Below are 12616 nucleotides of genomic sequence, written 5' to 3'. Positions count from 1 at the left end.
CTGGGGTGTCCGCCCAAAACAAGTCTCTTCTAGCTGAGTGAGAGATGGTGGTCAGTACAATAATGATTTTTAACACAAGGAGAAATTAAAAATTCCAGAAACTACATTTTTCCAACATAAATGACTTGCCTCCTACGTGCTAGGCAGTGCAGGAAACTCTGAAACTTTTATTTATTCCATAAATAAAAGGATTAAGGCACAATGCTGTCATTGTGGAATTCACATTCCACCAGGAGAGACGCACTCACGAAACAAAAAGCGATGCCACTGAGAGATGAGAGCAGTGGACGAAGGGTGTGTAAATGCTGTGGGAATACGGAGGTGAAGGGATTTTTCTTGGGAAGGGTGGGGGGAATAACCACAGAAAAGGACAGAGAAAGTGACCCTTAAACTGAGTCTCAGAAGTTTACCTCGCACAGGGGGCCTGGGGTGGAGAAGGGCTTTCCGGGCAGAGAGAATCATGAGAGCATAGAGCAACGTGTTCAGGGAAGGCCAGGGTAAGAGTGGCTACAGGGCAACAGGGGAAGGAGGCAGGAGACAGTCGAATGACAGCCACTAGGTGACGAATGTCTTATAAGTCACTGGAGAGCTTGGTTATTATTCCACAGGCAAGGATAGGAGATTTTTATTCAGGGAAATTCCATGATCTGGACTCTACATGGGAAAAATAACTCAGATGAGTGATGAATGGAGGTAGAGGACAATGGAGACCAGAACGCTAGTGCACAGGAAGATTCACCACATTCACAACATCACTTTCAGAAACGACATCCTGACTGACAAGGATATGGCTGCCCATCTCAGACAGGTTTCTTCTCAGACCTCCAAACAGTGAATCAGCCCTCATAGTTTAGGCTCCTAGGGAAATGGCCATAAAATGTGTCGTAAAAAGAAAGATAAATAAAATTCCTAAAATTTAATGAATTTCCCTCTTTTATTTTGCCTGGTTTAATATTATGCTATACTCTTGATAGGAACAGTCTAGACATTGTTCCATTAGTATATTTCACTTTTATATCAAGCCTCACAATTTACTGCTTTTATTTAGGGTAATGCACTTGTATATGGCATATTTATATCATTCTCATTTACTATTAAAAGCAATGTTATGTTTAGGTATTGAGGATCAATAAGACCTCCATAACGTTTATACCATCATATCTTTTATGGCAAGCTCAGAGTGTTTCAGGTTTGTTTTTATAGGTGGTTTTTTACAAAACAATTTTATAGCCTTTACTCTGTCTTGGGTAAAAAACTGGTTTGCAAAAGTTCCTTGACTATGTTTGCAAAAAGTGTTAATGGGACCGCACAGAAACATGGGAGAAACTTTGAGTAACTATTTAGGGTGAATGTTTTTGTCACTTGCATTGCATTTTCCTAATGTATACTAATTGTCATATGGAAACTTGAATGAAAGTTTTAAAATTTATTTTCCTTCCTTCCTTCCTTCCCCCTTCCTTTCTTCCTCCCTTCCTCCCTTCCTTTTTTTTTTTTTCTGTTGAGGTGAAAATTACTTCCAGAAACATTCCATATCTTTGAGACTCCTTTCCAATAATTGCAATTACTAAATGAAAAATCTGTGACTGCAGAGAGTAGGCCATAATATTTGATCTTTACCTTTGTATCAAGTGAATAATTGTAATTAATATCGATATAACAAACAAGAACTCATGAGGTATAGCTAGAATGTAAATTTTTTTTTTTTTTTTTGGCCCATGATCCCTTTAAAACTTATTTAGGGTGAAATTCTTCTACTCTCACTGGATGGAAAGATAAATGTCTTATGACTTTTCTTATTTTTAGTTTTAAAATGTCTGTTTAAAAAAGCTCTATATTTTAATTTAGGTTGTACCACATGAAAGTGCTGTATTTGTAGGTCAAAAAAGGATCAAACAGCAACAATTTCATATGGTTCAGCCTAAACTAAAACAAAATCAATAAGACAAAATATCAAAGTTGATTTATAGTTAAATCGTCTCTCCTCCCCCTACTAAAGTTTATGGGAGGTGAGAAGCCTGTAGTTGAGGGAGGGGCATGACTAGCTGTTTATTTGTTTCTCTGTTCCTCTTCTCTCAGACTGCTGACTATAATATCTGACATCTCCACCGATGGAGGGAGGGAAGATAAATACAGGGTACAGAAATTCGTACTTGACAGGTGCTGTCCTAAGATGGAGTAGGTGCTAACAGGTGTTATCTTTCTGGTGGGCTCTTTGGAGATCTCCCTTCACCTGCATCCTTGTCTGAGTGAATGCATGTCACTACTGTGGTCCCTAGGAATCAGGGATAGCTTCGGCTGTTCTGTGCAGAGGCCTCCACTTACTTCCAGGAGATTCTATGGACAGGAGCTAACAGGATTCCATAATGATCCATGGGAAACACATTCTTTGTACGGACAACTCTGGGTGTGAGGCCAATCCCACTGCCTTAACTCGCCCGTCAGCAGCCAGACAGCTATCTTGCCCTTTAGATATTTCAGGCAGGAGTCAGACAGTCATCAACTGCATGTCCCAACTTTCATAGACACACACCAATCTCACTGTATGATCTCACTGAAGCCTTTCTCACTAGGCTCTTTCTACAGAGAAATCCACTTCACAAATCTGTCAACTTCATTCTTAATGCCTTTATATCCTTGATATGGGTGAGGAGTTTAAAGAGTCCTGTCTCTAGCTCATAACTTTCCATCTTTGCGTCTTCTTCTGGGCAGTATCTCTTGAAATTCATTTTTATATTTAAGTAGGGGAAGTTAATTCTGCCAATCTTAGGGCAGGATTGGGTGCTTCAATGGAAAACAAACAAAAACAAAAGACAAAAAAACCCCTTATTTAAACTATGTTACCAATAAATCAGGAAAAAAAATGATTGTTAAAATAAATTGTCTATGTTTTTCGAGAGAATTACTGTAAGACCACATGAAAGAAAAGTGTACATTTTAGTACACATTTCTTTGAAGTGAAAGTATCTTTCCAAATTTCTATGAATGAATTTCTTGTCTGACTCCACTGAAGGAAGGTCAGATTTAAAGGGTATTTAAATGTGTTGTACTTAAAACACTATTAAATACAGTTTGGCAAAAGTGATGGCTTAGTAAATGTCCTTCTCAATCCCTTTTGTTTAGAGAGTTACTTATAAAACTAGTCATTAAAGCAGAAACTAATTAAAAAAAAGAAAAAAAACCAGTCATTAATACAACTTAAACCAACACAGAAAAAGATTAGAAATGACTAAAGTATAAACACTAAAGCCTAACATATAAATAATATACTTGAAAGAATACTAAAATGCCAGTTATAGAAAAAGTCTCATTAAATGTTCACCTATCAGAGAAAAATACAAAAATACATTCATTATGATACACACATTTATTCAACAGGTGCTCATTAAAGGGCTACTATGTCACAGCAAAGCACTGGGCTGGCCACTGACAAGGATAAAAAGAGATATAAAGGCTTCAGTCTTGAGGTCCCTGTAATCTGGAGGGTGCAGCAAAGCAGACACACACACCACACACATCAATTTAATAATGCATTTAATCCACTGTTTCTCAAATTTAACCTATTTAAGAATCATGTGGGTTGCTTACTTAAAATGCAGGCTCTGTGGCCCCACCCTCAGAGATTCTGATTCTTAAAGTCTGGGGTACAGTCCAAGTACCTCTGAGATTCAGAAGCAGGAATTCCATGAGCACATCTGGAGAAACACTGCTTTTTACAGAGGCTCCATGAAGGCAGTGGCCACATCTGTCTATTCTCCACAATTATCCAAGCCCTCACACAGAGCCTGGTACATAGTAAATCCTCAGGAAAAACAAGTGAATAAATGAATGAATGAGTCTGGCTAAGCTCCATAATGAGTGATACAAGCAAAATGTGACATAAAAACTCAGCAATTTAAGCAGCTCCTCTGCAGATGCTACAAATGATTCAGTGCACAGGGTTGCATTCTGAAATCTTCCTCTGAGGAATGGGGTCATGGAACCAAGGAAATGTGACCTGACTCTTCTCAGGGTAAGTTTGTGTCCCTCCCATTCACTGGCAGCATCTAGACCCCAGGGATCGTCCCCATTCCTCTGAATAGAGCCACTGTTTCCTCCCAGAAAGACATAAAACTCCACGAAGCCCACTCAGGAAGGCTGGAATTCCACTGGTGCTGGACAGAATAGCTCCTCTATTGGGACTCTCACTACTGAGATATAAAATTAATTATAGTTCTCATAGATGGAAACATCAAATCTGCAGCAGAATGGGTTGAGTATATAAGCAATTGATTGTTAGCTATTTCTTTACAAAACTGAGCCACGGGCATAGATCTCCACTGAAGCAGTGATTATTCCTCTAAAACAGCCTTGTAGGTTTGCTTCCTGAAGCTGTGGAGAAACTTCAAACATGTCATAGCTGCACTAATTTCCACAAATAGCTACAAAAACATTAATTTTTATAGTGTAATAGATAAATTTAAAAGTAAAATCAAATATTCAGATGACTAAAAATGAATATTAATTTAAAAATATTCCAAGGCTGTCATTAGCTTTGGAAAGAAAGGATTGGATAAGAAGGTAAAATGGGGTGGATAAAACAGGTGGAAGGGAGGAAAACTCATTGTGGGGAACGTGTTGAGAGAGGGGAGACCTGTGATCAGCAGTTTGAATTTAGGTATGTCGGTGCAGGCAACGGAGCACCAAGAGTCCTGGCCTGCTTCCAACCAGGGGGCTGGCCGAGGAGGCACAGGGACAAAGGACTAGAGACCACTGTTTAGGGCCATCAGATGGCACCTGCTCTGAAACTTCTCTAGAAGTAGAGATCTCAGAAAGGAAAGACAGCTGCACTGCAGTTGGAGAGCTGTGTGTTCAAATCTGCCATCAACAAGCAAGAGACCCTGCACAAGTCACTTAGCTTCTGAGGTCCCCTCCATCAATTGAGATTTGGGGCTAAATGACCTCTAAGACCCCTTCCAGCTATAATTTTATGGCTCTATGAAATCTTATTGACCAAGGAGAGGAAGGATAAGGGAGGAGAGGAAAGGAAGAAGGGAGAGAAGTTCTCAGAAGGGAAAAAAAGGGGTCCACGTGGAACACGTATTGTACAAAAAGGAGGAGCAGGTCACCATTCTGAGTGGTCTTCTAAAGGATGCAGGCCACCTGATGCCCTGTAGCAAGAAGGCTAATATCCTCTCCAAACTTCCAGCAATCCACTTGGGAAGATGACTGCAGATAAGAAGCTTGCATCAAGGAAAACTTACATTTTGTGATATGATTATAAGAAAAGTACAATTTCCTATAATAATTTTACTCTGATTTCAAGAAGTTCCCTATTGTCCACTGGGATATACACAACATTACCCCTCACCTAGCTCTCTAAAGAGATCCATTCAACCTTGGAATACAGCCATATGACATTTCACTTTGAAGTTTGAGTTCTAATTTGCAATTTTCAACTACCATCCTTTTGGGAAAATGTATGATATGTATATATTATAAAATATATAATATATGTTTTAGATATGTGTTATATAAATATATATTATAAAATAAAATTATGTTATATATTTAAAATAAACATAAAAGTATAAAAATATATATACACACAGATACAAAAATATAAAATACATATACACAGATACATGTATGTATATATACATATGCATGAGTGTACATATATGTATGTGTATACATAGGTATACATACACATATATGTGTATATAGATGTGTGTGTCTATTTATATCCCAATTTTAATGCAGGTGTGACAAATATTAATGCGGTCATACAACTTTTTCAGTGCCCCAGAAATTTTTCCAAGAGTAGAGCTCTCAGAGAAAAAGAAAAGAACCCTGGATTGCGTGTGCAGCCCAGTCGTCTCCTGTGCTCTCCTGAGGTCCCCAGACTCTGCAACAGCCATTTTTTGACTCTGATTCTAGTGTTAATTCCTACCCTCAAGGCACTGTCCTCACTTTGACATTTAATTTTCCTATTATCCATTGCATCTTATCCATATTTTAAGCCATGTGGCCATATAATATTAATGAACATTAGACTGATTAAACCCAAACTCACTGTCTAAAGTGGAAGAGCCATGTGAGAAGTTCCACCTTATATAGTGGCAATAAAGGGGGATGTGTTTACAAACAGAGACTCACGGGGAGAAAAACACCCAATTATTCAACTTACTGCAGCTAAAGCCTGGAGCATTTGCTTTTTACTTAAGAAAAGAAATCATTAAATGTAGGGGAAAATAGACTTACAGCAGTATCCTGTGGCCAATTCCTAATTTATCTGTACAACAGGAGAAAAGACACTATGATGGCATATCAGAATAGTTTCTACAAATTCTGAAACCCTGCTCTGATATTACCAAAGGTGGCTATGCTTATTTTATAATTAAGAATTAAATTATGATTTTATAGATATCTATAGGGAATATTTTTTCAGAGCATTGAAAATGCAGCTTTCATAATACTTTCTGCTTAGAAAATAAACAGCCTGCCAGTAATGTGCAGGAATAAGAACAGGGCTATGGAATACAAAGCTCATCCTAAATTTTAGCTTTATTGATTAATTTATTTTCAGAATAATTTGTCATTAAAACTCCATGCATTTGTATCTTTAGGACAACAGAAATCAAAACATGAAGTCATACCTGTGTCTGTTTAGGACCAATATCCATTCTTTCAAGAAGGTCATTTAAAAAAGCTGTAACACTTTCCCAGGGGTAAATACTGTTGGAACCATCCAGCACTATGACTATGTCCAGCTGAGTGCTGCATTCTGCAAGAAAAAGATTCAATCGTGCAGATTTGGTGTCTATCTTTAGAGGTATATGAAATGTTTTCACAGCTAAAAGGAACTCATTTTAAACGATGAACTGATATCCTACAAAGTGGACACATTACTTTTAAAATCAGAAACAAGAGTTTTTTAAATCAGAAAAAGAGTGATAAGAAATACTCTTTGCATTCAGTAACAATTGGTTTGGGATTCACATCAAGTAAAACCCATACCTACTTAATTGTAATTAACACTGTCTGAGTTATCTTTGGAAATGTTCTCAATATGAATTCTCTATACAGTTCTCATTCTGTGTATATTTCAAATGAGGTTACTTTTCTCAAAGAAACTCACCCTTTAAATAAAAACAATGTGACAGCTTTAGCTCTGATGTTTAGACGTGACTCTGTAAAGGTTATTTACACTAATATCAATTCCAAAATAGCAGTGAAGTTTTGTTATATATTGGCAAAGCAAACATTTACCTAAATTGGTAATGCTGGTAGCCGAGAAAATACTTCAAGCTTTTTGGTATGCTCCCGTGTATATATATGTCTCACTCATTGCTTACTCTTTTCAAACACTGCACAAACATTGCATAAAATCTGTACCTTGTACAGGGGCAAAGGAGTTCATGACTTGAAATGTGGGGCTGACATCAGAACAGATTCCCGTTGTGTAATGCAAATGTCCACATCTATAGGCATATAAGGGCCCGCATGCCTTTTAAAAAATTAAAGTCATAAGATTAAAAATTATATAACAGATTTTATAAAGATTTATAATATAATTCTTGGTTCATTAACTATCTTTACTCTTCCTTTTCTTACCAGAAACCCTCCATTTGGGTTGGTGACTAAAGTTGATCCAAATGTCATATTCTCCTTTACTTCTGTGACATTGGGAATTGATGTATTAACTAAAAATAGAAGAAACTTTTATGATGGTGGAAAACAAAGTAAAATTAAGTGTCTTCTCATTAAAACATTTTGGTTTTTGTCTCAGAAACTTTGTCTGGATCACTGTCTCACATACTTTTGCTGAACTGTAAAAGAATGCATAACTATCAGGGCAATGAGAACATGGGACAGCTTTTGACATATTTTTGCTAATTAAAATAAATAAAATATTTAGTCTCATGATATTGTAGATGCAAAGGAAACATACAATCATCCAACATGTTGCATCCACATGTTATATATGATGAAACATGATTTCTGGCAAGAAGAAGGAAAATGGGTCGAAGGCCAGAAAAGAAAACTCAAACACAAGATTTTGACCATTAGTTTCACCATCACAGGGACATCAGGAGGGTTACAAAGAAAACTGGAGCAAGATTAGAGCAGTGGTCAGGAAGTTTGGGTAAAGAAACAATGAAGGGACTACATTTGACAGAACAAATAAGAATGTTGAGCCCTAAAGCATGCCAACCTGGCAAAAAGCAGTTCCACTCACTCACAATAAAAAAGAAGAAGAAGAAAAAAAAGATTGGACAGGAAAGGCAAAAGCTTCTAAACCCTACTTAGTAGAGTGCTAAAATAATTGAAAGTGGCAAAACTCAAGTTCAAGAAAGATTTGTCTCACTGTTCATGCCTAGAATTTTTTCTTACCTTAAGATTACATGTAGACTTAATGGAATGGAAGCAGAGATTCCTGAAAGGTCACAATCACCTCCTAATCTGAGCATTGGTCTTTGTCCCAGAATCCAGTCTGGTTTGCTTTGAAAGCATCTGGAACTGGTCTTGAATAATCTAGATTAGAATTTTTATACTACCGTTGACCCAGGATGAGCATTCCTGGGACATTAGGGACTACAGCAGAAACTTCCGTACTGTTCTTGGTGTAGCCAACATCTTCACACTAATGTTAAAACTCGGGCTTCCCTGGTGGTGCAGTGGTTGAGAGTCCACCTGCCGATGCAGGGGATACGGGTTCGTGTCCCGGTCCGGGAGGATCCCACATGCCGCGGAGCGGCTGGGCCCGTGAGCCGTGGCCGCTGAGCCTGAGCGTCCAGAGCCTGTGCTCCGCAACGGGAGAGGCCACAACAGTGAGAGGTCCGCGTACCGGAAACAAACAAACAAAAAACTCTATTCCAGTTTCCAGTAATGGAGGAGTTGCTCTTATCAGAACAACTCTTCTGCAAATAACAACTATAAACTCTAGGAAAAGGAAAAAAAAATGTATGAAACAACAGTCTGAAGGCGCTGGAAAGCAACCAAGAGCAGGCAGAAACTGGAAGGGAGTCTATACTTGTAAGAAGAGATTAGCACTGGATGAGTTTCCTGTTTTTGTGTTTGTTTGTTTTCCCCTAAGGGAAGGCCTGAGTCAGTGGCTAAACCTCAGATAGACCTCACAGTCTTCCTGTCTAGAAGAAACAGGACAGAGAATGGGGCAATGACAGCAGTGCCAAGTGAAGGGGGGGTATCTTGGAAAGTAGAGCCACAAAAGGAGAGTTTGAATATATACAGATATTCTTTCCAAACATCTGAATGACCCGAACTGTACATGTGCGAGGTAAACTTCACATAGCCCAGCTAAAAAATTAGAAGAATTGAATAGAGATTTTAACTGCTTCCCACTGTTGTTTGGAAACTGAGTTCAGCCAAGTAAATTGCCTGCTAAAACTAAAAGTTAAGACTTTTCAAAGGCACATAACAGATCTAGAATCTCCACACTTAAAACTCAAAAGTTTAATCCAGGATACATTAAAAAATTACTAAACATAAGAAGAAACAGGAAGATGTGACCTAACCTCAAGAGGAAGGTAATAAATGGAAAGTGATGTTGAGATATTCCAGATGTTGGAATTATCAGGCAAGACATATTAAAGTAGCTATGCTCTTGAATGTAAAGAAGAAAATGTTCATAATAAACAAGTAGGAAATTGAAAAAAAGGAGAACTGAAAAATACAATATCTTAAATAAATCTGAAGAGGATGAGTCATTTCCATGGTACTTAATATTGCACAGAACACTGACAGGTTTCCAATTCCTGGATAGTTCTAGTAGGAATTTTCTAGTCATGTTCTAACTACGCTGATACTTCTATCAAATATATACATTTCAATATAAATTTACCTTTTGCAATTCTCTTTTTAAAATTTAAATTTTTATTTCTCATGTTCTTTTCTTTAAAAAAAAACAAACACTAAGTTAAACTTTGTGGAGGAAGTGTGATGGATAGGTTTATTTAGAAGAGTTCTTTTTATGTTACCACTGGTTTTACAAAGGATTCTGAACAATGGAGGTGGTTACAAGTTACAAAACTAGTAAGACCTTCTATATCTATAGATATTCTATGATGAATTTCTAAAGCAAATGAAGGGTAAAAGGCATCAAAATGCCATTTTATGTAAATCTGAATAATAAAAATGGAAGAATGTTTATAGATTCCTTGTAAAGTTTTCCTGAGTTGGTTGAAATTCACTTTCAGTGAGAATGCTGGGCATAATTTAGGATCAGACTTTAACATTTTGACTTTACATACCTGGAAGATCCAACTTTATGCAAGGTAATGATTCACCTCTCCCAACTGGACACTTATAGACATCTCCAGTTCTGTTCTTGGGTTGTCCAACTAAAGGAGAACCAATAAGCACCCTGGAAATTAAATAACTCAATTAACATTTCTGAATAATGAGAAACATTTTATTTTTGTTACTGTATGACTAGTTCTAAGACGATTGACAGTAGTTCCCATAGACATAATTAGATAGCCATCCTCAGTTAGTAACTTAATGTTATCTAAAATAAGCAGAGTGTCTTCTTCAAATTGCAGATTGATTTAAATTTAAAAACAGTAAAATATATAGGAGAGAGACTTGAGAATATTTTATTTTCTTGTATTACATGTTACTTTAACACATTTTTTTTTTATTTGGGGGCTGAAATCATAATTATTGGTTAAGCCTGCTGCTGTGTTAATTTACAAAACACACATGGAAGTACAAATGACTTTTTCCCACGAGGAATTGATAATGTCATAGAGAGGTCAGGAAATATAAACATTATATCATAAGATTTAATATTAGTATATGCTAGTTTGTAGGCACTTAAAATAAGGATAGTTATGAGACTCAGGTTTAAAATCACTTGTTTTTTTAGACAGAAGTATGAAATCACTCTAATAATAATTAATGGAAAAAATATAATCATGATTTATTTTAGTCCTAGCAAGCCATTTAACAAGGTTTCCTATGATATCTTCAGGAATAGGATGGGTGAATGTGGTTGAATGTTAAGGTACTTGTTGGGATCCACAGCTGCTGATTCACTGCTGGCTAAACAGCTATATCCAAACACACTGATTACTAATATGTATAAAATGGATAACTAATAAGAACCTGCTGTATAAAAAAATAAATAAAATAAAATTTAAAAAAAACAAAGAAAAAAAACAAAGACACTGATTACTAGCAACAAAAGGACTCTAATTATATACCATAAGACTGCACTTGGGATTGACTTAGCCTATATCTTTGTTAATGACTTAAGTGAAGACACAGAAAGCATAAAGGTACTCATTAAGTAAATCAAAATACCAATTTGGGCATTCAGAAGTGTCAACATTCTGGAAGAAGAAACTTGAACTAGTAAAGTTTAATAAGAACCTATGTAAATAACTTCACTTAACTGTGTACTATTATCTACATCAGTACAGAATGTGGGAAACCTGACTTAATAGAAGTTCATGTGAAAAAGTCATGGAGGATTTAGTTGACAGCAAGAAAACATGAGCCAACAGTGTATTTTAGTGCCAAAAATGGTAATGTGACCTTAGGCATCATTGCTAGAAATAGATGCCCTGGTCAAGGAAAGTGATAGCCCCTCTGTGCTCTGCACTGTCGGGCCATGTCTGGAATCTCCAAAATTAAGAGGGACATAGGCACAGTGGAATGTATTTAGGAGACTATGACTCAGATAGTTAAGATTCTGGTAATTTTGTCAGACCAGAGATGCTTGAGGGGAAGTTGAGGACGTTTAGCATGGAGAAGAAAATGTCTGAAGGAGAGTTGAAATGTTGTGAAGGAGTGCAGGTGGATTGGGCATTCCTTTTTAAATTTTTCAAAATTTGAAAGTTTGTCATATTGAAAGGGGATGGGATTTATTCTGTGTAAGTCCTTTGGACAAAGCTAGTATTATGGAAATAAGTTTTACAACAATTGCAAATAATGAATTGTTGAACAGACTCCCTAAAACATAGTTGTGATATAATGCCTTTGCAAAGCCATTTCTGATATACATAAATAACCATAAAAATGTTCAAACCCCTTAACGTATAATTCTTACTTCTGGGAATCTATCCTAAAAAAATGACCTAAATTAAAGGAAACAAGCTTAATGCATAAAGATATAATGCTTATAGTGGTATATATAATCATGAAAGTTTAAAAGAAGTCTGATCAACAGCAAGACTAATTAATTATTGTAGGTTCATTCCATAGAATATTGTGCAGTCATAAAAAAATAGTTAATAAGACTGCATGGTAGGATAAAAAATTAGTTATGACCTAATTTAAAGTAAAAACCTACCTAATTTATTGAAAAACTATGACAATTTGAAGTGAAAGATACCAAATTATATTCAATGTACTTATTTGAATAGCAATGATAAAAACAGCCAGCATTTATTGAATTTATACCATGCTCAGAGCACTCTTTTAAGTGTTTTCCATATCCTAAGTAATTTAATCCTCTCCATAAAATATAGCATGAACTTTGGTGCCAGACTTCATGAGTTCAAATCCTGGTTTTACCCTTTACTTAGTTGTATGGTTTAGGACAAGCCAGTTATCCTCTGTGCTTTAGTTCCTTCATCTGTAAAATGGAAATAATAAGAGTAGCTACCTGACA

The 12616-nt window shown here is 36.4% G+C and overlaps 1 protein-coding gene across 1 annotated transcript in view; it reads right to left on the bottom strand.

Moving 5' to 3' along the window:
- ITGA1 (integrin subunit alpha 1) overlaps positions 1-12616 on the bottom strand; it is a 168866-nt gene that overhangs the window by 90498 nt on the left and 65752 nt on the right. Inside the window, exons 3-6 of the mRNA XM_060092870.1 lie at positions 10251-10363; positions 7594-7682; positions 7375-7486; positions 6636-6763 (exon numbers count right to left, since the gene is read on the bottom strand). Coding sequence (XP_059948853.1) covers positions 6636-6763; positions 7375-7486; positions 7594-7682; positions 10251-10363 — 442 coding nt within the window. The remainder of the gene's footprint in view (positions 1-6635; positions 6764-7374; positions 7487-7593; positions 7683-10250; positions 10364-12616) is intronic.

This window comes from Mesoplodon densirostris, chromosome 3 (genome assembly GCF_025265405.1).
Source record: "Mesoplodon densirostris isolate mMesDen1 chromosome 3, mMesDen1 primary haplotype, whole genome shotgun sequence".
NCBI lineage: Eukaryota > Metazoa > Chordata > Mammalia > Artiodactyla > Ziphiidae > Mesoplodon > Mesoplodon densirostris.
Note: the sequence above shows the minus strand (reverse complement) of the source record. Positions and strands in the feature narration are given on the sequence as shown.